The 25847-nt window shown below is 31.4% G+C and overlaps 6 protein-coding genes across 8 annotated transcripts in view; 5 read left to right on the top strand and 1 right to left on the bottom strand.

Annotated features, from left to right (window-relative positions):
* The first annotated feature begins 2752 nt into the window (after positions 1 to 2752).
* Positions 2753 to 6306, top strand: LOC116767397 (DNA polymerase delta catalytic subunit). Its single transcript, XM_032657697.2, has one exon. It carries the CDS (start codon positions 2990 to 2992, stop codon positions 6242 to 6244), a length of 3255 nt encoding a protein of 1084 aa, XP_032513588.2. The 5' UTR covers positions 2753 to 2989; the 3' UTR covers positions 6245 to 6306.
* Positions 6307 to 6309: 3 nt separating this feature from the next.
* Positions 6310 to 8057, bottom strand: LOC116767398 (pleckstrin homology domain-containing family A member 3-like). Its single transcript, XM_032657698.2, has 5 exons — positions 7899 to 8057; positions 7693 to 7809; positions 7462 to 7611; positions 7263 to 7387; positions 6310 to 7006 (listed from the first exon to the last, which is right to left on the bottom strand). The coding sequence occupies exons 1-5, from the start codon at positions 7936 to 7938 to the stop codon at positions 6779 to 6781; spliced, it is 660 nt and encodes a 219-aa protein (XP_032513589.2). The 5' UTR covers positions 7939 to 8057; the 3' UTR covers positions 6310 to 6778.
* A 651-nt stretch (positions 8058 to 8708) lies between these two features.
* On the top strand, positions 8709 to 10002 carry LOC133320142 (uncharacterized). Its single transcript, XM_061527415.1, has 3 exons — positions 8709 to 8915; positions 8988 to 9286; positions 9372 to 10002. Exons 1-3 carry the CDS (start codon positions 8855 to 8857, stop codon positions 9453 to 9455), a joined length of 444 nt encoding a protein of 147 aa, XP_061383399.1. The 5' UTR covers positions 8709 to 8854; the 3' UTR covers positions 9456 to 10002.
* A 1567-nt stretch (positions 10003 to 11569) lies between these two features.
* On the top strand, positions 11570 to 17035 carry LOC116767399 (endoplasmic reticulum resident protein 44). Of its 2 annotated transcripts, none has more exons than XM_032657699.2 (7): positions 11570 to 11593; positions 13076 to 13151; positions 13229 to 13471; positions 13750 to 13992; positions 14229 to 14495; positions 15110 to 15308; positions 15566 to 17035. In XM_032657699.2, exons 2-7 carry the CDS (start codon positions 13142 to 13144, stop codon positions 15693 to 15695), a joined length of 1092 nt encoding a protein of 363 aa, XP_032513590.1. In that variant the 5' UTR covers positions 11570 to 11593; positions 13076 to 13141; the 3' UTR covers positions 15696 to 17035. The 2 variants fall into 2 exon arrangements, with proteins under 2 accessions (XP_032513590.1, XP_061383433.1); XM_061527449.1 differs by lacking the exon at positions 11570 to 11593 and adding an exon at positions 12740 to 12970.
* A 5597-nt stretch (positions 17036 to 22632) lies between these two features.
* On the top strand, positions 22633 to 24177 carry LOC116767764 (transcription factor Sp5-like). Its single transcript, XM_032658236.2, has 2 exons — positions 22633 to 22805; positions 22969 to 24177. The coding sequence occupies exons 1-2, from the start codon at positions 22776 to 22778 to the stop codon at positions 23947 to 23949; spliced, it is 1011 nt and encodes a 336-aa protein (XP_032514127.2). The 5' UTR covers positions 22633 to 22775; the 3' UTR covers positions 23950 to 24177.
* Positions 24178 to 25108: 931 nt separating this feature from the next.
* Positions 25109 to 25847, top strand: part of LOC116767762 (transcription factor Sp9) — a 48362-nt gene continuing 47623 nt past the window's right edge. Inside the window, exon 1 of one of the 2 annotated variants that reach the window (XM_032658234.2) lies at positions 25109 to 25261. In XM_032658234.2, the coding sequence (XP_032514125.1) occupies positions 25220 to 25261 (42 nt within the window). In that variant the 5' untranslated portion in view covers positions 25109 to 25219. The remainder of the gene's footprint in view (positions 25262 to 25847) is intronic. The other variant, XM_061527465.1, reaches the window with a different exon arrangement.

The raw sequence follows: 25847 nt of genomic DNA, 5'->3' as shown, positions 1-25847 counted from the left end.
CCAGGAGAAATTACTAAGTGTTAGTTAAAGTTGAAAATAAAGTGGTGTGAGTAAGTGAGAGTGCTTTATTGGTGAAAATGGATAACCTGATAGGTGAAAATAGTGTTATGTGACGATAACATCGCTGACGTCACAGCTCCTAATAATCAACTTGGACATGGCTCTTCGACATATATACAAAGTTAAAAACAAAAGTCTGATTACTACTGAACAGAATTATTTTTAAGGCAACTGCTTAATAACATACAAGTAATTAAGCAAATGTAATATATATTATTGGGAGTGGTGACGTCTGTAACCTTATACATATGTGTGACAAAATTCACAAATTCACATTCCAAGCTGTTCATTATTTTAAAATAGCACCTGATTTATAATGACATTTTACCCTGCGAAGAAAATTAATCAATTAACAGTGTCCTTTGAAATTTATATTTCAAGAATTCTGAAAACTAGACACTTTAAAGGCATTCGTAAAAAAGGAACTTACAGACAGTATGCACTTTAATCTATATCGTTCATTCCTTCTTGGAATAAGCAGTTTAAGGGATACATTATAAGCCTACTTATATAGGTTTATAATGTATATAGGTTTTAAATGCATTGTGGTCTACTCCTACCAGGAAATTGTTAAGACAATCGAATGTCAGGTGGTACCTGCAGATCTTTCACAAGGTTCAGCTTCAACATCATCTTCTACGATAAATCGCTTTTAACGCGGTCTATAAGCCTGACCCTCTAATCATCCAGATTTCGGTTAGCAGATGAACATGATTTTGAACACGCCCCGGGAAACAAACACAACATCCCTTAGTAAGTAGTGGGATTTTGTTAAAGGAGTGTCGGCACCATGCCCCAAACACCGTACTTAATACGGTATGAGTCTCAGTAATGTAGAATTAACCACAAGAATATTTAATCAAAAAAAGTAATATCTACTTTCTAAATATAAAAAGATTATTATATAAAAAACTTGTAGCAAAACTTAAACTTCTTAGGATATTGAAATATAGTCAACCGTCAAATAAATGATATTCATAAAATAATTAAATGCAATTCCTACATTCCGAGAGCTCCGGGGAACGATGTGCGGCTCATTGGTGACCCAGTCTTGGTTAAAACCAATCTAGTCAGCAAAGGCATAATGTTACCAGCCTCTCACATTCATCATCGGACAATCAGATGCACGTTGGGATTCCATAGTTTCGTTGTAGTCTTGTAGACTTTTCTCTCATCCTGACGAAGCGGTACGCTTTCTCCTTTCATAACGATGGTTTGGAGTAGTTAGCCTGCGCCTAAGTTTACTTCCCCTTAAAACTGAAATGTTTTGAAGGCAAGGGGCCGTCATTTCTACCCACTAACAGGTGGAATAATATTGATGCACTATACAGCGAATATTAAAAAAAGACTTTTGGATATGATAAAAACTTGTGTAAATTATTCAACCAAAAATTAAATTGAAGAACGTCTTGGTTAGGAAACTTTCGATTAGATGCATAAAAATATCTCCATAGTTTTGCCAAAATTTAATCAAAGGATATTTTTTTTAGATAATCAGAGTATAGGATAGTCAGGTGTAGAGGGAAAAAATGAACTTAATATATAATGTGGTGAAATATGGTAAAAGAAAAAGTAGAATCAATTGAAAATTGAATTATCACTCGAAAACCAGTAACATCATGCGTAAGTAAATTATCCAAAATTGAGCGCAAGAGAAAAAAAAATGGATGATTTCCAAAATATGAAGAATATTTTTATATCCGTTTACTCAAATATCAGAGCTTTATAATGGGGAGATATCATGCTGCTTTGACGCCCTGATTTCTCCAGGCAATTTTCATGTCCTTCATCGTAGAATGTGGGCACAACTGGAGACAAGAAAACAAGTAAAGAATAGCATAGCGTTTAGAAGCGCAGACATCAGCTGGTCTTCGAGCTTTAACCAAACGAGAGCCTTAAGAGATCAGGTTGTAAGCTTAATCGAGCGTGCATACTTCGGGCTAGGGGTACGAGACGAGATGACGTCTTTACCTATTATGTGAATTCATTATATATCCTATCCAAGACATTATAAAATCGAAACACTTACAAGAAGTTATTATAAAAAACGTTAAATTAGTATTTCAGGGCAGTGCTCGGACGGGGCGTATTTACAGCCATATTAGCTGTTTCAATAACATAATAATATAGGGCTAGGAAGCCCCTAACAAAGACCCCGACACCGAGTAACGAATTCGATTAAATACTTTTATATTTGTACTAAATAATATGTTTGAATCAACTTAATAATATAAAAGCCACATATAATTATAGAGGACGATTTAATATACAAGTTTCTTTTTTTATCCGTATAATTGGTTTAATAATATAATCATATAAAGTGATTTAAAACAATTTTATCATTTGTAAAGTTAACACCTGCTTTTTGTAATTACCTTTATGACGTAAAATGAATTTGAATTTAAACATTATTTTAAATGAAAATTACAAAATATAAACATTGCAAATAACAATTCAATATTATTTTAAGGAAATTTGTGAAGTAAGATATTTAAGTAAATAAATAAATTGTTAATAGGTATTGCACATTTTGTTTCTTATACATAATCTGAAAAAATTTTAGATCTCTTTTAATAAATTAACTCCGAACAGAAACTTGGTCACTTTACTGGAATCCAGTAAAAGTAAACATTTGTTATTGGTTATAACTTATAACTGACCAACTGTCATTATCATCCCATTAAACGTCAAATTAACGAATCAAAACTTCGGTATTATAATCTTTTTAAATATTAATTTTTAATTATTTTCATCATTTTAAATCTTGACCCATTTTTGAAATATTAAGTTTAAAAATATTACAATAGCCCTATCGGATTTCAATACCTTTATGACGTTACGTTAAAACCTAAACAAGTTTTCATTTTATTTTGATTTGGCGGGAAAGACTGCAAGTTGATAGTTTTTGTTATTTCGTTTAAAATCTATAATGGACAAGAAAAAACAATCAAAAGGTCCTCCAGTAAAGAGGTTTAAATCTAATGATGACGACGATGACGTTGAATTACCTTGTTCGTTTGAAGACCAACTTGCTGGCATGGAATGTGAATTTGATTCGCCCCAAGCATTTGGTGAAGGACCTGAAAATCAAAATACAAACATGAAATGGTCACGACCTCAACCGCCGGATCTAGATCCTAAAGTTAATAAATTGGTTTTTCAACAATTGGACATAGACCATTACAATGGGCAACCATTGAAAGATATGCCTGGATCTCAAATAGGTCCTGTACCAATAATGAGATTGTATGGTGTCACAATGGAAGGTAATTCAGTTTGCTGCCATGTACATGGTTTTACACCATACTTTTATGTCACAGTACCTTTGAATTTTAAGGAATCCAATTGTCATGAATTAAAATCAAACTTAAACAAAGCTATTCTCGAAGATCTTCGTTCTAATAAAGATAATATTAGAGAAACAGTGTTAGAAGTGAAGTTAGTAAAAGCTAAATCTATCATGTATTACAAAAACGATGACGATACAACATTTGCTCGAGTCTCTGTTGCTCTGCCAAAACTAATTGCCGCTGCAAAGAGATTAATTGAAAGACAGCCAACATCGTTTGGCCTTATGAATCCTTCATTTTATGAAACAAACATTGATTTTGATATTCGATTTATGGTCGACACATCTGTTGTTGGGTGCAGCTGGATAGAACTCCCTCCAGGTAAATGGTCTTTAAGAACAAAAGATAATTCAGTAAAGCCAGAATCGAGGTGCCAAATTGAAGTTGATGTTGCATGGAATCAATTCATTTCTCATCAACCAGAAGGAGAATGGCTAAAACTTGCACCTTTCCGAATTTTAAGTTTTGATATTGAATGTGCTGGTAGGAAAGGTGTATTTCCAGAACCAAAACATGATCCTGTTATTCAAATTGCTTCAATGGTCATAAGACAAGGAGAAAGCGAACCATATCTTAGAAATGTGTTCACTCTAAATACATGTGCACCTATTGTAGGATCTCAAGTATTCAGTTTTCAATCTGAAGCAGAGATGTTATCAAAATGGTCAGATTTCTTCCGTGAGCTTGATGCAGATATCATTACAGGATATAATATATGTAACTTTGACTGGCCCTATCTAATTAACCGGGCCAAACATCTAAAAGTTGATTGTTTTGACTTTTTAGGTCGTATTAAAAATATCAGATCTGTTATCAAAGACACTATATTACAGTCAAAACAAATGGGTCGAAGAGAAAACAAAAGCATAAATTTTGAGGGCAGGGTTCCCTTTGATTTACTTCTTGTTCTTGTAAGGGATTATAAATTGAGATCATATACTTTAAATGCAGTTAGTTATCATTTTCTTCAAGAACAAAAAGAAGATGTTCACCATAGTATTATTTCAGACCTACAAAATGAAAATGAGCAGACAAGAAGGCGTCTAGCTATGTACTGTTTAAAGGATGCTTATTTACCTCTTAAACTATTAAATAAACTTATGTGTATTATAAATTATATAGAAATGGCCAGGGTCACTGGTGTTCCTTTATTATGTTTATTAACTCGTGGTCAGCAAATAAAAGTTGTAAGCCAGTTATTGCGCAAATCGAAGGGGGCAGGGTATTTAATGCCAGCTTACCATAGTCAAGGTTCCGAAGATCAATTTGAGGGGGCTACAGTTATTGAACCCAAAAAGGGATATTATGCAGATCCAATCTCAACATTGGATTTTGCATCTCTATACCCAAGTATAATGATGGCCCATAACTTATGCTATACTACATTAGTGCCACCCAACATTCAGAAAGAAATTAATCTGAACTCTGATGATGTAACTGTTACACCTTCCAATAATATGTTTGTTAAAGCACACAAACGGAAAGGATTACTACCTGAAATTTTAGAATCCCTACTTGCTGCTCGAAAAAAAGCTAAGGCCGATTTAAAAGAAGAGAAGGACCCATTAAAGAGATCTGTGCTCGATGGCAGACAATTAGCTTTAAAAATAAGTGCAAACTCTGTTTATGGTTTCACTGGTGCACAAGTTGGCAAATTACCTTGCTTAGAAATATCAGGTAGTGTAACAGCATATGGAAGGACTATGATAGAATTTACTAGAGCAGAGGTTGAAAAAAAATATACCAAGTCCAACGGATACAAGGAAGACGCTGTTGTCATATATGGCGACACTGACTCAGTCATGGTAAAATTTGGTGTGAAAACTTTAGAAGAAAGTATGGAGCTTGGTAGAGAAGCAGCTGAATTTGTAACTTCAAAATTTGTTAAGCCCATTAAATTGGAGTTTGAAAAAGTATATTACCCTTACCTTCTTATTAATAAAAAAAGGTATGCAGGACTCTACTTTACTAAACCAGAAAAATATGATAAGATGGATTGTAAAGGCATAGAAACGGTCAGAAGAGATAACTGCCCCCTAATTTCGAATATGATGAGTACTTGTCTTCAGAAACTATTAATAGATAGAGATCCTGATGGTGCTATTAATTATGCCAAACAAATGATATCCGATCTTTTGTGTAACCGCATTGATATTTCCCAACTTGTTATAACTAAGGAACTCACTAAAAATGATTATGCTGCTAAGCAGGCTCATGTTGAATTGGCTAATAAAATGAAAAAACGAGATGCTGGTACTGCACCTAAGCTCGGTGACCGAGTTCCATATGTTTTATGTAGTGCTGCAAAAAATACTCCTGCATATATGAAGGCAGAAGATCCCATATATGTTTTAGAAAATAGTGTGCCCATTGATTTTAATTATTATTTAGAAAATCAATTATCCAAACCCTTACTCAGAATTTTTGAACCAATACTAGGTGAAAAAGCTGAATCTTTACTACTTAAAGGTGAACATACAAGGACAAAGGCAATGGTCACATCTAAAGTTGGTGCTCTGGCAGCATTTACTAAAAAAAAAGAAAAATGTATTGGCTGTAAAACCGTTATGCCCAATGATACTAAAAAAGCCTTATGTGATCACTGTTTAAAAAATGAAGGACAGCTGTATATAACTGAAGTATTTAAATTAAGGCAACTGCAAGAAAGATTCTCACGGCTTTGGACAGAATGTCAACGATGTCAAGGGAGTCTTCATGAAGAAGTATTGTGCACAAACAGAGACTGCACTATATTTTATATGAGAAAAAAAGTGGGAATGGAACTTGACACTCAAGAAAAAACAGTCCTCAGGTTTGGGGAACCTATTTGGTAAAAAATGATGTGTAAAACTTAATTTTATTAACAAAAATAAATGTAAAAACATTTGAAATTATAGACTTTCTTTTATTTAAAATCCATTTAATACTGAAAGTGGAATATACATTACAGTAAGTACTTATTACTTGGAATGTCCCAAATGGAATAATTTGAATTTTTTTTTGTCTTTTAATACATGTTACATTGAATAAATATACATTAATTTTTCACAATTAAAACACAGATCCAATAAATGAATGAAAAATCGCGATAGTTAAACTATGACAACTGACATGAAAAACATTCTATCACAGTTACAAAAACAAGTTTTAAGAGATCAATATAAAAAAAAATACTCAGAATTTTAACAATAAAACATCGTTTAAACACTTTTCAAAACCAAATGCACAGTTATAATTTATAGACAGTACATAGTTCCTTTTTGACTTCTACATACAATACCTTATTTACAAGCCTAATTATAAATTGACAGCTTTTTACAATAAAATTTTACCTATAAGTAGAGTTTAAAATATAATCATGAAACTCCTCATCTATTCTCTTGTGATGTTGACCGAGCAGGCAGAAGGTTCTTGTTGGATGTTGTCTTACTGGTATTGCTGCTATTTTTATTAATAGCTATATGAGGCACTGGCATCTCATACGGTACAGAATTTGTAATACTTGTAGCATTACTCATAAGTTTCATGATGTCCTCAAGTGTTCTAATAAAGGTGTCACAGGTAGCTGTCAGTAGACTAGAGGCATCTGTTATTTTCTGTAAGTAATAAACATTGTAAGCTCTTACAAATATTTTATTAATAACCATAAGGAACACACTGACTTCTGTACATAAAGAAATTTAAAAAAGGAATCTTGTAAGGTAATCAAATAAAAACCTTTTTGATTACTAAATAAAAGGTGTGTTGTTTTGAGTGTTACATAAATTGAAACTTGATCTATAAAATTAATAATGTCATTTAATTTAAAGAATATATCCAAAATAAATGCATTTTAATACAAGTGCTTAATACCTGCACATCTGGACCATCTTCAGTATTAGCTGCACTCTTAACTGCATGCACTTGTTGCATTAAGAGATCACAGTAAAGATGTAATTCCGATTTCTTGTGAGTCAAAGAATCTTCATAACCAGCTCCTTGAAAAATTATTTATTAGTTTTTAGAAAATTTCTGTAGCATATTACTTTCAAATGAGGTCTAAGGAATGTACCTTTAAATTCAATAATGGATTCAACACAAGCCTTAGCACTGCCAAGAGCAACCAACCACTTTTGTCTATCTTGTGGAGAAGGAGCTCTTAAATACATATGCTGTTGACCAGGAATGACTAAATCCAAGCGAGTATTGTCAATATTGTTAACTGAAATTACATGATCCCTTATTATTATTTCTTTACTGCAATTCTTCCAATATTTTGAATATATTATCAGGTATACCCTACCATTTATCTGGCACACAGATACTTTCACAGAACCTTTGCATCCTTGAATAACTTCCTCTTGAGATTTATAATATGATAGGATTCCATTTTCTAGCACAAACCATCTGGTTTGCCAACCTGTGAAAGTACATTGCATCATAGAAACATTTAAATTACATAAACATTAACTAATTCGATCACATAAATACGATATAAACAGTTAGTACCATTCCAATAGTTTGTCCATTTCCACAATACGCCTTCCATATGTCTCAAATTGATATTTAGTTATTGTTTACTTTTGAGTATCGATAAGTTTACTTTTGCAATTTTGCTAAAATTGATTTTAGGAGATTTTCAACTGTCAATTTGACAAATGACACGACTGTATTTTCATCCTACGTATGCCTAACATTGTAATATTTTAACCATCAAATGAAGAAAAAAAACAAAACATTGCGCCTTAGGTTGATTTTATCAGAGTAATCCAAAATTCCATTGTGAATAAAAAATATCCAAGAATAAAAGAGATTAACTAATAATTCCATATCTTGCAACGTATATAATACGACAACTTTTGAATTAAACCAATATAAGACAAAATATAAATCTTGACTTTTTTAATATTTGTAATTAAAGTAATTTTAAATATTTAAATCTTAATTATTTATTAAAGCCACAATGATCTGAGATTATAAAATGTTATTATTTTTATTTAAATAGTTTTAAGGATATTGAAACATTTTCATATCTTAGAAAATATTAAAAACAACTTATTCTATATGACATAAACCTAAGTAAGTATATAATAATTAATTTTAAACTTCTTTAAAAATAATTTACTTAATTTAAAAAAATAATAATTTTGTTTTGCTTCGCCAGCTCTATATAAAAAACAATTTTTAGTCATAACATTTCTTAAATATTAATTGTCCCTTTCAATAACTTTATACTTTGTTAAGCTTTTCGTTTGAATTTTAATTTCCTAAAAAATTTGAGTCCATGGCATTGTTTGCTATTACAGCATTGTCAACTAGAATTTTCAAGTTTCAACTATCATTTAATTTACTGGTTTGTTATTATTCTGAAAGGGGCCACACCCGTGCAATTTAAAATCATAAATTAAATAGCATTTTACTGAATTACCAGGATATATAATTAAGTACTTGTTAAATGTTTCAATATGTCTAGAGTAAGCGTGCTAAGCATATTAACAATTTTCCTGTGTTCCTTAGTGTTAGAAGGTATTCACTTTTTATGTTGTTAAGTAGATTGTTTGTCTTAATTAGTTTAGCTATTTATATTTATTATTCCAGTCACCTGTCTCGAATGTTATGTTTGCGATAATCAGGAAGATAATTCAGAGAAATGTGTTAAAAGTATAAAAACCTGTGATTTCAATCAAGATGTATGTTTGACCGAAATTAAATGGGGAAGTACGCCGTATTGGTCACAAGGTACTAAAAAGCAATACTATATATCAAAAAGATGTTCCAATAAGACAGAATGTGCCACAAACAGACAGCGCTACATGCCTCTGTGTACATATATATGGTACCAAGACTGGGTATGTGGCGACTGCTGCCAAGGTGACCGGTGTAACTACTACATCATAGTAAGTAGAAAAAAATTTCTGTAAAAAAATATTACTTGTCATTTATCACTATATGAACAACAAATTTTTATTTTTTTAATTACAGAGTGGAAGTGACCATGCTATTCCATTTACCAGTATTATATTTGGGGGATTGATCTTATTGCAATTTTTGTCATTTAGAAACTGACTCTATACTTTCAAATCATTTTTATGTCTTGTTTTGTATTTTTGCATTAATTAATTTTTATTTTATATATTTTTAACAGATGTTAACATTCCATCCATTGTTGGATCTGCTTTTTTACATATTTGTATAATATTGAGTGTCTTAGGTTAATAGTAGTTTGTGTTTAATATATCCAACATCATAAAATCTTATAAGTTTGAAAGTGTATGTGTTTAAGATTCATGTTTTATAATTTTATCGGTCCTATATAACCTGATTATGTTTTGCAGTGAAACAAATACAGTTCTATAATAGAATTCACATACATGTATCTAAAAAACACCATAAGTAATTTGTCAATTGGGTATTATATTTTTGATATCAAAAGGTACTTATTCTTTTATGTACTTGAATTTAACTGATAAAATAAAAATAAGGTAGAATAAAAAATCCTTTAATAACTAAAGTGTTCATAATCCGTCCATGTTATGTAGAATATTTATTTAAGTGACTTTTAGTGTTAAGTTTTCAATGTATTTTGACATTGTAATAAAATGAATTTATAATATTTCCTGGTTTTCTTTTTAAATAAAGGTAAATATTTTAAGCAAATTATTAAAATTACATTCATTTCTTACACAAAATAATCTCTATGTACATTTTTAAATACTCTATATGTATGTATGTTCTATATTTTTATACAGCATTCCAGCCCTACATAAATATGTGGAATTCCTTGTTATGCTTATAGCTGTCTATAAATAATAATTTTAACAAATACAAGAGGATCATTCTCTCTTTAGACATCATATACTGAACTCCGAACTCATTTCCAATCACATAAACACTCGCATGATATTATATATATTTAATGATGCAATAATGATATAAGTGAAAAAATAATAATTAAGTGCTACCTTTTATATCTTGTAACTACTTCAAAAAAAGATCAATAAAAACTTGGAAATAAAGATTTTAAAGGTTCTAATCTAGATTTCTATTGAATACAGAAGTTTGAGATTTCATATGTTATTTATATGTAAGACGAGAAATTCAAATATATTTTCAATGTGTAAAGTACTATTTTGTTATAACAAGCATTTGCAGGAACCCATTTAACATTGAGCTTATGCCCGTTACTCTGTGACTTTCTCCATTTTATTTCAGATTTCGTAAGTCTTTCGAAGAGCTAGTTGTGACTTATGATGTTACTTTAAAGGCCTGTATGTACCTTAAAGGCCGAACGAATAGACGCCGCATCTGAAGGTAATTAATATCTGCAAGTTGTTGCAGATATAGTTCTCAAAAACAAATTCAGAATAAAGATTCATACCACATCAGGGACGTATCCGAAAAAAAATTACATAATGCTAGAACACTCGTAAGAGAGAATCAATATCTTCCTAGGGTGAAGAGTTAGATAATAAAAGCATAACAGTGGTAGGTATTATGTCGAACTATTTTTCTGAACATTTCAATATGCATTTCAAATATAACAAGAACATTTCCTGAAGCCATTCGATACTTAAGGATTCAAGATTGATGGTAGGTAAGTGTAGGATAATCAAAAATACAAACAGTGTGACGTTTTATAGAACGAAACAGAAGTAAATGGGTTTTTTTGGGTTATTATATTATTTGGGATTTTTTTAAGTGGACAAAGAACAAAATTTAAAAGTTTAATAACACCCAGTAACTTATTCTAATAAGGTTCCAATTGGACATGTAGGTAGTATTCAACTTGTTCAGAGTAATACTACCAGACTAGACCACAAATTATCATTACAATAAGTGATCGCAACAAATCTTGGATTACGTCAGCTTTAATGGATACAAGCATGTTCCCTCAATGGTGATTGATGTCCAATGACTATGTCCAGGATGTGAAGTCTCAAATGTTTTCTCAGTGTTAATGAATTACGTATCGTAGAAGATTATCAGAGTGCAGGTTTTGATGAAAATTAAATTCATTATTAGTTGGTTTTCTTCTATATAAAAAAAGTGATGATACGGTTAATGAAGTAACTGAGAGCAAAGTAATTATCGCGGTTTCCCACTGTTAGAATTGGACTGTGTGCCGACTCTAATGGATATTTGGTTGAACATTTAACAAAGACTACTGTACTATATACTGCTGTGGTAGAAAGAAGAGCGATTAGGTGGGTTCAAAACAATATCCATTTATTCAGAACCACAATTCTTTAGAACAATATTCAAATTCAATTTTAATATCATCATGAACGTTTTCATTTTGTGAGAGTACATACAACAATGCGCATTTTATGTATAACACGCAACTTCGATTTGGCTTCTAGCTCATTGGTAGGGCCTTTAAAATATCAAGTATAAAATTCATAGCAAAAGAAATTACAGAAGTTCAGCTTTCTCTTTTGAAGAACATGCCAGCCAAACATCACATTTACGCAAAGTTAGTACCAGAGACTTTTAGAAGTTACCTTCTAACACCTTGAGCACACATTATTATTGTGATTGATACTAAAACAACAATATTTGCCTATTTTAAGTACAGCAGACATTTATAACATATATTATGTAGTTATCGTTGTAGTTAGTAAGATTATATGATATATTTACATCATACATGTTACTCTAAAACGTTCTGAAAAGAATAGGAATGCAATAAAATTTAGAATAATAGAAAAAAATCGAAATAAAAACTATGTTCTTCAACGTAACTACGAAGTCAAAATAATTCGATAAAGTTAAAGACACTTCAATAGATAATATTTCAAACGCTCAGCTTTAAGAGGTTGTTGTGGCAATTAATTTCTAACTTTATATCAACTAAATAGTATTAGTTGAAACAGTAAACATGTACCATACATTTTTGTCATTTTATTGGCTATGGTTTGTAGATTTTAAAGTTATTGACACCCAAATTCAATCCTGATTTTGTCCCTATTCACCTCGATTCTTACTCATCTTGTTTGACGGTACGGATTGGTACAGATTTTGTAGAATATGGATGCGTTACATTTTATGAACCCTTTGAAATTGTGAATATAATATTGTTTATACCTATTGTATCAACCTTAAAAAGTATTGATTAGTAAAAATAAACTTTTACGATTTTTATTTAATAAGTAAGTTAAGTAGTACACAATTTTTAAATTTTCTTTAATTAAATTTAATGATTGAATTAAATACTTTTCGTAACGTGAGGTATCTTCTAACTTAACTTATTTATTTTAACACTAAACTTCATTTTATTACCGGTTTTTCGACTATCACAATCGATTAAAACTTGAATCGAGAACAAAGTATTTCAAAATGACGATGTGTCTAGTTGTAAGTGCCAAACTTGAAAAGTGATCCACAGACCACAATTTCCTATAATACCAATATCAAACGTAAAAGAAAGTGGTCCGGTGAGCGGCATATTATTTTAGGTTTTGGAACTAAGACTAAGTCAAAATTTTGTTTTTCTAAAGATAATCCAAAGACTAATTTGAAAAATGAATCTAAATCTAGTTGATACATTTAGTTATAAATTAATAGCATCGTTAGTAGTTTTGGTAAGTATAAGTATTTTAACGGCGTTTACGCGGTGAAGGTGGATTTTATGGTTTGTTAAGGATTAATGAATTGGTTTACTAACCAACTTGTTTGTTATGTTTTAGATCTGCCATAGTTTTTACAATCCTATCGATAGCGGCGCTGTACAAATTACACAGAGCAATTTAGATATGGTACTTGGTAAGTATGCTTTTAAAGATTGTTAATATGAAAAATTTACATTTGATTATTTGATTAATAATTAAACCTTGTTTTAGCTTCCAATGAGATTGTTTTTATAAATTTTTATGCTGAATGGTGTAAGTTCAGTAATATTTTGATGCCCATCTTTGATGATGCGGCTGTTGAAGTAGCTAAAGCAGGATATGACCCTGGAAAGGTTGTTATGGGTAAAGTAGATTGTGACCAAGAAGGTGCTATTGCTACAAGGTTTCATATTACCAAATATCCTACTTTGAAACTATTCCGGAATGGGTTTCCAGCTAAGAAAGAATATAGAGGTATTATTTTAAATTTTTGAAAATAGTGTCTTAATCTTACTAGTAACTATAACAACATCTGTTATTGTTAACATGTGAATATTTATTTCTATTAAAACACATTAAATTTTATAATTTATTTTATGTTTTGATGGTAATAATATGCTATCATTAATTTATTTTTAGTTTAATGTTCATTAGCATCTCAACATTGTTTCCTCTAAGTATATTGATTATCATTCTATTCGGTATGGGTAATGTAAATTGGGCATTATAACCTCATCCTTATAACCTTCTAGGTCAAAGATCAGTTGAGGCCTTTGCTGAGTTTATTAAGAAGCAGTTGACGGACCCAATTGTTCAATTTGGTTCCTTGAAAGAGTTGCATGATTTGAGTGAAGATAAAAGACATATAATTGGGTATATGGACAGACGGGATCAGCCGGAGTATGAAGTATTAAGAAAAGTAGCAGCCAGTTTGAAGGACGAGTGTTTATTCCATGCAGGATTTGGAGATGCTTCCCAGCAGATGCATCCTCCGGGTATATATTTTAAGACACAAGATTTATAAGTAAAAAGAATGAAATGAGTAAAATGTTTAATTAAGAATTATTTTGAGAAATGGAATTTAAATGACTAATATAAGCCACCAATTAGCAATATATATAAAATTGACAGTTTAATTAAGATACTTATTGACTCTTTCCCTAATGTATAGATAAATTTGATTTAATTAACTTTCAGTATTGTAGGTAAATTCATTGATGATAATTTCCAGGTCAGCCGATCATTGTATTCAGGACTGATAAGCGAACCTCCATTGAACCCGATGAAACCTATCACGGCTCTATGCTTAACTTTGATGAGTTATACACTTGGGTACAACAGAAGTGTATACCAATTGTACGTGAAATAACATTTGAAAATGCTGAAGAACTAACAGAAGAAGGCCTGCCGTTCCTCATCTTGTTCCATCACCCGTCCGACACTGAGAGCGTTAAGAAATACAAAGAAATTATTATGAACGAATTGGAATCCGAAAAACGTGAGTTGATTTGAATATTAGATATATATATGAGAAAAAATATATAGAGATTTAAATTGACAGAGTCAGAAAAATGTTATATATTTAGAATAAGTAATTTTATGTGATTTTAAAATATAATTTGTGAAACTTTTACGATATTGACAAAGGGGTGTATAGGTGAAAATGACAAGAAATATCAGCAAACAAATATATAAAATCATTATGTATTTATTTGGTTATTAAAATGTATATGACATACTATTCTCGTATTCAACACTATGGGGACGATGCCAGTTGTTATTAAAAATAAAGAAAGAAACAGGATTTGTAACTTCACTTTAACCTTCCAATTATTAAATTGACAAACTTGAAACGCGAATTTTTTTTTAAGAGAAATATGTAAAGGTTTTAAAATTTAACTATTCTCACTTATACAAACTTTATACTTCACAATTTATTTAACCATAATTATATTCAGATATTTGAATGGAAAAATCATTAATTTAAATCGAAAATGCCACTTCCTGGTTATGATGTAAATTGCCAATCGAGTTATTGTTGAATAAATATAGACGATATTTGTTTGTGAATTATCTATGAAAAGATTTATTAATCATTATATTATATTGTAGAAAATATTAACTTCTTGACTGCTGATGGCGTACGTTTTGAACATCCTCTTCATCACCTCGGGAAGTCTGTGAGCGACCTGCCTTTGATTGCTATCGACTCATTCAGGCACATGTACCTATTTCCCAAATACAGTGATATGGAAATACCCGGAAAACTCAAACAGTTCTTACAAGATTTGTATTCAGGAAAATTACACAGGTGGGTGTCACTACAAGTTTGATAGCCATGTAAATTTTTTTTTTGTATGAATAACAATTTTGTGTACAAAAAAATATATAATCGCATTTTTATCACTGTATTCTTGAATATTGTTAAATTTCAAGGTAAATTGCTTGTTATTTTATTTTATACATTGTTGTTAAATTAATTTTATTATGTTATTTAGTATCTAACACAAATACTAAGAACCTTAATTCCTTTGATATTAATAATTATATGTTTCTCATATTTTACAGGGAATTCCACTATGGTACCGAAGCTCCTGCTAGTGACAATGATATTAAAGTAACCACACCTCCCGAGTCCACATTTAAAAAACTAGCGCCATCTAAGAACAGATACACTCTACTAAGAGATGAGTTATAAACTAGTTTTGTAGAAATATTATTTCATTACACATCTTATTATTTAATTATTGCACACACTTGATACTTTGATATTTTTCAATTGGCACTCATACATAGCCATATGTTTCATATAAATCTGTATAATGATTTTCTTTTGTACATAAGAAAAATTTTATTACATATGAAATTACAGTAATTGTAGAACTTCTACACACTGATAAGGTCAAGTATTTATTAAATTTCGAACACTCTATGATTAATCAATATGATTCTTTTGAAGAAATAATTTCAAAAATTGCTTTTGAATAATCGACTAGAAAATAAACTGATTTTAAGTAACTAAATGAATGATTTAGTTGTAAATTTTTCAATAAGCGAGGTGTTTGATTGGAGTTGCCTTAGCGCCATTAATGTGTATGCTATTTATATTTTTAATATAAGATATTTTATGTGTATTAGTGAAACTATTTAGATACTTAATACAATATGAACTGTCCCAGAAGTTCACGAGTTGTTTTGAGATAATATGGACTGGCCTCCATAATTTCCGAATATTTATATTTTTCATATCCAAATCAACTAGACTACACATGTAACATCTTTAAGAGATTAGTCATTTACAGAAATACCACGGTAAAAATGATTGAATTATTTTACATTAATTGTCCTGATATACCTTCATTAAATTGTAATACAGTGTGAAGTGCTGTTTTATTGAGTTATTCTTTGATAACATATCTAATGCCTGTGGGATATGTTATATTTATTTTATATGTAATTACTTCAGATATTTCTCTAACACATTGTACTGTGTAGCTATGGCCTGTGGCTTATCAAATTGGAATTAGTTATATATAACCATTTATTTATGTCGTTTAAAAATCTCATCCATAGATAATAATTATTTTTTTATTTCAGCAATTAAATGTTTTTACAATATAGGCTGCTCAAATTTTTTTTTTTTAATTTTTAATGTTATATAATCAAATTATAGTGTCATAGTACTTTTCTGATTATTTAAATTTATTTGTGTTAGTTTAGTTCTATCCAGTTGTTAGAAATTGGTATCAATATTAATAAATAACAAGCAAAATGATGAATGTATGTGTCAATTTGTATAATTTATATATATTTATATATTTTTCTCATAACATAAAAAGTCTAGTAATTGGTCTCCAATCAGTTTAAATCCTTATTTTAGAACTGTAGCAAACATCTGTTCTGATTTATTATTTTATACGACATTTGTATAGGAACTTCACGGAGGGATTGTCTGTCAAATGTCATAGAAATGAATTTATTTAGATAAATACATAAGTTTTGTGAACATTTTGAAAAATTAAATTGTAATTATAATTACATTGTTGTTTATTATATAACATTTATGATAAATTAATGGTGGTCTAATATCTTTATATTTATTGTTTACTACTGAAATTCAATAAAAAGAAAAATTACTTATAAGTTCTAACAAACCAACCAAGACAACAACAATGTGCATCTTTGTCATAAAACCTAATATTGACAAATTTTGCCATTATCATTTAAAATGATTTGGAAACATACTAATTGGGGTTAAGAGAAGTTTGGTCCATACATTGATAGTTTTCAAAACCAATCTTTAGTTATATTTACTTCACTGTGTTTCTGTTGAAGTTATAATGTTAACTTCTTGTTTGGAACTTCTTAGTTGGAAAAAAACATGAACTATACTCAATTATATTTTCTTTTCAGTTCGTTTTTAGGACCAAATAATGTAGGTCTTACGAAAACCCCCTACTTAAATAACTAAACAGGCCAGTCACTTTCAATTTCTAAAAAATATTATCATTTGAAGTTACTAATTAAATACTGATATTAAGAGGATAAAATTAAAACTATGATTTCATCAAACATTATGAAATTAGTTGAGTAATATTGTATGATAAATTTACTGTACAAAATGTATATTTTGTGACGTGTAAAATAAATATTAATCTCTAATTTGCATTTTTATTGTCGTAGTGACATCTAGCGGATTTAAGACGATTTCATAAAATTTTATTAGTACCTACTTATTATGACGGGATTCGTATTACAAAATGCAAAAGAGTGTTCTTTTTTTTTTTGAAAATTTACTGGTAATAATTGACAATTAACAGCTTTATCTAATATTATATTTTTATTACAGTTGCCTCTTTTGTATTGCATATTTATTTAACAAAATGAATTTACGCAAAACATGTTTAATTGTTTCCGATATAAAACGATGAAGGTGGGAAGCAAATTTGATAAGCAGTGACGTCATTTTTGTGTGAATTTTAATTGTCCAAGTTATTAGTAGTTTCTTATAAGTTATAACAAAACTATCTGAATGTGTATATTTAAATATCCTTAAACTAGATATTATATAGATGTACAAACATTTTATAAGCTAGTTCGGAATAATTTATAACCTTAAGTACGGGCGTCGAAATTTGATAATAAGGAAAGTAATAATGAAAATTGGATATATTTTTTGTAAAAACGCGTTATAATTTAGGAATTTATTTATGAAACTTTCTGCAAACAGCTTTTGCAACCGACCAAAAGCTATTTGCAGAAGGTTTTTACTTTTGTATCTAATAACCAAAGGTTGATTCCAAGTAGGTAATTGTATTTAAGCTTGAATCTTTTATAAGAAATACTTTATGCATAATGGTATCTAAGATCTTCGCGTACTTGCAGTTATTTGAATAAAACTAAGTTTTTCAGATACTAAGCGTTTTTTATAATTTTATTTCTAAATTTTTTTACGTTTTGATTACTTTTTTGCGACCGTGATTACAGGAAAACGGGAATAAATGAGGCATATTGATATGATTTCCTATTAAATTACGTTTTGTAAAAATTTAATAAGAAATTCTGAAATGAGGTAAAGAGTTTTTAAAGTACCTCGAATAAGGTTTTGTTACTCTAAAAATAAAAACTGCAACGCAAAATGTTTCATATTTATACAAGAAACTACCCGTATTTTATTGTACAGTAAAAACGAAAAAAAAAACTTATGTATGTTATTGTCACTCATATCTAAATCATGAGAAACAAATCAAAATAATTACATAATTATTTGCCGAATAATCGACATTTAACGTATCTTCTTCTATAACAGGAAGATCGATTTCTTTGATACTAAATTCAACTTAACTATTTAAGACGATTCCTGTTAAATTCTTATTTTGTATAAAATATTCTAGATTTTTCTGGATTTTATATACAATGTGTAAAAATTGGTGAAAGATGATAAAGTGAAAATGTTATGTATCTGAAACGATTCACATGTGTCATTTATAATTCATATCGGTTCAAGGAGACTTGTTTTCGTAACAAACTGCCAGACGTAAGTTTTTAGACGTTTAGGGCAGTTTCGGCTGTCACTCTCTAGAAAGAGCGGTCTTTTATGACCGCCGATGCGCCCCGGGGTGCTTTAGCTCCGCAGAAATGTTACTACGTTCTATTTTTTGCATAACTATTCGCTGGCTTTGAACTTTATTTAATATTTTGAAAGAATATATGTACTTAATTGCTGTTAATGTATCAATAAGATAATTCTCGAAAATATTCCAATGAATTATTACACAAATATAGGTATGTAAGTCGTAAAATATTTTAAGTATCTATAAGTGTCCGTGCAGATCGTTAAGTTATAATTTCTAATTCACATCATAATTTCGATAGATTTATTGACTTGGATGAGGAAATTTATTGAATTATAGGTGACACTTGAAATTAGGCAGAGGTAAAGAGTTCACTGATAATTATTTTTGTGTCTGGCAAGAAAAAGTTTTTAAATCATCATAGTTTCAAACTTTAAGAATCGAGGTCGTCAGATGTCTGATGAAAGTTTATATGTAAATGTAAAATGTTCCTACGTCAGTTATGTAATCATGCATGTAATTACGTAAGTTCATTTATTAGTTATTTATTTTACAGCATAACCTTAATTAGCGTGTATCAACGTTAAATATTCGTCTCCAATTTTGCAAGTATTATTTAGCACATAATATTCAGAAAATTTGATAAAGTTGCTTAATAATTGGTCTAGAGTTTACATTTAAAATGACTATTTTAAACACGGGAAATAGTGTGTGAGGTAGAATTAGTCACTTAAGTTGTATACGTTTTAAAAAATGTATAAGGTGAGCATACTCTTATATATATAGCGTTATAGGAGGAATTATTGTATATTTTTTTATTTTACAATATTTTATTCCAGTGTATAAAGCTATAGTTAGCAAAAAATATTAAAAATTACCTCGGCTGATGTTCCTTTTTCCTTTTGCTGAAGATTTTTTTTTGATAAATAAAAATGAATTCATTTGATTCGTGTGAATCAAGCCAGCTGTTATAAAATACGACGGCGTCAAAAACTTTATATTTAACGAGAACGTTCCTTTGCTACTTTTTACTTTATAACAATAGATAGTCATTTTGTAAAGACTGACAAGGGACATCGCTGTGCGAACCTGTGCATTGTAAGCAACAGGTACTTGACGTGATCTGGTTACACTTCTGACAATAATAACAAACCGATCTTCACTCCTTTACGGATTAACGAAGCTGAGCGGAATTCCGATCAGATAACATTTGCGTCCGTTTTTGATACAATGCAATAAATAACTTATACGTAATCTAATCTTCTTTGTAACATTTGAGATTTCTCCTATTATAGATTTTTTTCTTCACCCATTAACAAAGTAAAATTCCCTTTATTAATAAATTAATCGTTCTTCATTTGATTGAATTGTAATAAAGCAAAAGTTGATTCTTATAAGTGTAGAGGTTGTGGATAATTGTGCTGTAATCAAATCAGAATATATTAGGTTCGAATAGTAGTCCATGGTCTCTTAAATAATTTTAGTTTAGGTATAATTATATTACAAGACTAATTGATATCCGCGATTTCGTCCTCGTTGTCTCATACGTTATGACGTAGTGATTATAAAAACGTTGTTTGAAAAAAATATATTAAACTAAGTTATCGTTTTTTTTTTTTGACAAGAGTCAAGTGACTAAGAAATGGTACTTCGAAATTTTAATAGAAATACGTATAGCAGGTTTCTTGCAAATCTACTTACCTATATTATTCGACTTGTTTATATAAATGTATAAGTAAGAGAGAGAGATTTTGTTAACTTCGACATTCTTGTTTTATTACATACCTAAGTCCTAACGAAATAAAAGGTCTGAAAGTTGAATGAGTGGGTGCTCTTATGAGTTAATATCAATGGATGCAACTCGACACCATGTCGGTATTTTGTAAATCGCCACAATACATTGAAGGTCCGCCAAAAGACAGGAAGTGAAGGACTGCGTACGATCGAACCAATTACACGCCCACGATACGTGAAACCCGTAATTAGAGTATAATATCCGACAGAAACTTTGCCGTTTCTTTAAGTATATTACAGATTTATTGAACTTCATATATACGTTACCAGTTTGATTGATTTATTAAAATAACCACGTGGTTTTTCACTAATATTGACAGTGGTGAATTCGATGTCTATCGCCTTTCGACATTAGAAAAACTAAAGTAGGTATTTTGAAAAATTATCATATTTTTATACAAAAATCAGTTTTAAAGTATATTATTATTTTTGTGAATAAAAATAGCCGACATGTTCGGTCCTTTTGGGACATAGAGATTTTTTTCTTTCGGACGTTGTTCACAAAAACACAGTAGCCCTTAAGATTTATGGCGTGAGGAGAACGATCATAGCGCATTAGTAGTCGGTATTGTCCACTCTTTGAAGCCATTGTCACTGACTAGAACTGCCATGGAGCAATACAGTAGCTTACAAGACTTTTTGCAGTATCTGCTATGTTCATCTAGCGCTTTAAAGCTGTTAAAAAATACTTGGAACATTGTTTAGCGCTTTTGCAGCGATGTTAGTATATTGAATGGGTAACTTGTCTTTTGAGTTAAACCTATTGTTCTATCCTGTCGTAAACATGTCGACAGGTTATTGCATTTGTAATAATTGTAACCATAGGGTGCTGGCTTTTGTACGTTTTCGTGTTAACAGAAGCTAGTTGCTTTTGTAAAAATAATTACTACAATCATTTTTCATTGTAAAAAGTGAAGAAGTTCCAATATTTTAATGTTATTTTAAATAATTATTTTAATTTCAGTTATTTTATTTTTTTAAATCTATAAGTTCCAGTTTCCTTAATCTGGACATCAGGCAAACTAAAGATATTAATATATGTGGAGAGATTGTTTATTTATTTGCTACATTTATTATCTGGATATAAAGAAAAGCGTGTTAAACTTTGTTTATTAAAAATGTCTATGTGGTTAATAAAAGGAAGATTTTGATCCCTAAAGGAGAGCGGTCATCTTTAAAACAAAAGCAAGATAACGATTTAACAAACTGCTATATTTTAACAACGTGTAATTAAAGGTTTGCCTTCGTTCGAATATGCATAAATCATGCGTCTGCGCCGCGAACTGCCGGCCGAAATAGAGAAAAAATTAAAAACATTAAGCGTCCGAGAGATTTAAACGGAAAAATAATAACTATTCGATTAGTGTGCAGCTAGATGTGAGTTTCGGAGCGGCATCGGCTGAGCAGCGCGTGGGAAAATGAATTTGGAACAAGAAAGTTTCTTTTGTTTTAAATTAATTGTTTTTTTTTTTTATAAATTTGATTATTATCTTGGATCTACTTCATTTATTTATAACGTGGTGATATATAAAATGTTAATAATATTACTTAATCTATTCTAACCTTACAAAGATACTTTTTCTTAATAAGCATTAATTACGTGAAACCGAAATACTTATCAGACAGAATTTTGAAACATGCGAATAGATTTTCCGTCGACAAGTTTTTGAATTGTATAAGATCATAATTCACAGGCGGGGTGGGGTGTGGCGGAGGCTGCGCTGAGGAGGCTGGGGCAGGGGTGCGCGTGCGCCGCCCGAGGGGGGTTCGGGGCGAGGTGACAACCGCTCGTTACGACTATCCGAAGCCAGTTATTAAAAACGTCTCGACGCGAACGGTGCGCCGCCCTGTAATTATCCAGTTGAAGGTTCTTTGCGTTACGTTGTCACCACTCTCGACCGTTACCGGAAATGCAATACGTGGATCCGCCCGCGCAACAGGTCCGTTGGAGTCCGCCCTCCTCTATTATTTGACGCTTCATATCTAATAGCAATTAGCGGTTGATTTTTTTCCGTAAATTGATTTAAAATAAAAATAATATCTCCTATGTAATAAAAAGTTAGAAAGTGTTTTCAGTTATTATAATCATTTTATTAATTGCAGGTGATGAATGTGATGAGTGGTTACGGTTGTGGTTACGGGCGTAGTGATGCTCTGTCGCCAGCCTCGGATTTATCATCGTGCAGCAGTGCCTCGTCCGGTGCTTGGTGTGGCACCAGCTGGAGAGAGCTGCCACCATACTCTCAGTATCCCGCATATTGGCCACCAACTACTTCAGCCACCGAAGACGCAAGAGAAATTCAACGGCGTTGCGCAAAATGCCGTTGTCCTAACTGCCTTACAGAAGCAGCTGGATTTGGGCCAAACTACGGCAAGGATGGCGCGAAAAGGGAGCATGTGTGTCACGTTCCCGGATGCGGGAAAGTTTATGGAAAAACATCTCATCTTAAAGCCCATCTCCGCTGGCACACAGGGGAGAGACCTTTCGTGTGCAACTGGCTATTTTGTGGAAAGAGATTTACCCGTTCCGATGAACTACAGCGTCATCTTCGCACTCATACTGGTGAGAAAAGATTTGCTTGCCAGTTGTGTACGAAACGTTTCATGCGCTCCGATCACCTCGCGAAACATGTAAAGACACACGCGAATGTGTCGAGGAAGGCGAAAAAGGCTAAAGACGATGAAAAGGAATCGATTGTTAAGTCTAATGATGAAAAAGCAGAACAAAGACAAATAACTGAAATAACACCACCTCCAGCTGTAGCTCCAATCGGTAGTTCGAACTATGGAACAGTGCCCACATTAAACGAGGGGCCGAAGCAGATTTTAAATTACGCAACAGTAGCCCCCCACGTAATGTCAGGTGCTCCAGCGAGTTATAATAGTAGTGGTGTGTTTGCTAACGGAAATGTCCCTTACAGCAGTGGTTGGTACCCGGAGGTTCGTCAGGACTCATTGTACTCCAGAGACCCACGTTTCTACCAACAATATCCCTCACACCTAACATACCAGTGCGCCTCTAAGGATAACTATGTTTTCCAAGGACATTATAATTTTCAACCACCCGTGGCCATAGGACAGTGATTCATAAATTATTAATATGTAACGTACGGTTTTATGCATGTGCCATAAATATTGCCTTGGATATGTGAATGCTCGTTTTCCTTTTATTTCTTGTATTTTCTGTAAATTATGTTACCATATACATAGGAATGTGATGAAATTATATTATATTGTAGTGTTTTTTTTTTTTTAAATAAAATGTTGTAATTTTACCAATAACAACTGTCTTGTTTTGAAGGTCCTGAAAAACGAATATTACCCAGCAAATTTCTACTCCTTGTAATTTTTTTTATGCAATCTAGAAATATATTACGATTCGATTTTACAATGATCGGTTATTATGAAGTGTTTTTATGCCTTAAAATAAAATTACAACAGAAAAAATAACCATAACTAAATATATTAGATATATGTTATATATATTTTAAATGATCAGAAAAATAAAAGGCAAAAATAAAGTCGCAAACTTTTAATTAATTTAAAATCATATCTTAAGTTTTATGTTACGTTTTAATTATGAAAAATTCTTTGGTACGAACTAGTTATTCATCAATGCTCATACAGAATCTGAAAATATTAGCTTCTTATTTTATTCATCTACGAAAGGCGTAGGCCTACGGAAGGGCTACGAAACATTATCGTGAAAATGAATTTAAAACAATTTAACTTAAACCACTAATCTTATATAATGTGCTGATAATTCCTACTTTAAACTTATTTTATTATTGGTTTTATAGTTTCATTCCTAGCCTAAAAATTAATAAAATATAATAATTATGAAGCAAAATAGTATATTGTTCAATGTAACTTAGAATAAAGTGAATAAAACTACTGACGCAATTACATTTACAGCTGTGGCTTATTATTTTAATACATATAATGTACTGGCATTTAAAATGTATGATTTAAAAAATACCATTTCTTCAGATAAGATCTTTAATGTGGTACGTTTTCTAAGACGCCGCCTCTCGTCACGAGATGTCGCTATGCGTACTTAGGAAGGAGTTGCTCGCTCGGCGGCTCTAATTGCGCGTGGCTATTATCTGGGCGGCGCTCACCGCGCATGGCGGCCGTGCGAGCGGGATGCACTCGATAATACGTAAAACAAAACGAGGTAATGATGGTAAAAAACGAGCACGCAAATTATAGTGAGAAATGAGGCAGCCGGTAGCGGTGGGGAACCGCGGTGGGGGTCTGTGTACGGCAGTCGTCGCTCGGCGCACGCACGCCCGCGCCGCCTGCGCCTCGCGAGTGCTGTGAGTGAGTGTCATGCGCCTCCAGAACCAGCGACATGAGCGGGAAAGGCTCTTCCTCACCGGACCTACTCATGAATGTGAGTCCTGAACTCGCCCCACGCTCCTCACACTTATGACAGATAGAACCGATCTGATAAATGTCAATCGAGTGCTAGGTTTTATAGAGCACGATTTAGTTTCATCTACATATCATATAGTTATATATTTCAATTCGCCTGTTATTTAGTGGAGTCATAATAAAGCCGCATTATTTCACAGTTCATTTAGTTTACAACCAAAACAAATCTGAGCGAAATAGGTGACTTCATGAATCGCGCTGTTAGTCACAAATTGCTTTGGGGTATTGTCGATTTAGTACGCACCATAAGCGGCTCTGAGGCTGTTCCCCCGAGGTCTAACCTCTATTACTATTCATAGGCCGGCCGAACGGACCCGACGGAATCACCGTAATAAAACATTTTGATCAAAACATGTTCAATAAAACATTACTATAATACACATTTATTACATGAAATACATTATTTTAAATACAAATGCAAATAAAATCTAAGTGTACCTTCTCCTTGATATTTTCTACATAATGGTCCTCTCAAATAAGATTTTTTGTTTGGAACTCCCCACATTAATGCTCATCTCGCCCGGAACCTTCACATAACACAGGTA

This window comes from Danaus plexippus (genome assembly GCF_018135715.1).
Source record: "Danaus plexippus chromosome 9 unlocalized genomic scaffold, MEX_DaPlex mxdp_26, whole genome shotgun sequence".
In the NCBI taxonomy this organism is placed as follows: Eukaryota; Metazoa; Arthropoda; class Insecta; order Lepidoptera; family Nymphalidae; genus Danaus; species Danaus plexippus.
This window is presented reverse-complemented; position numbering and strand designations above follow the sequence as displayed.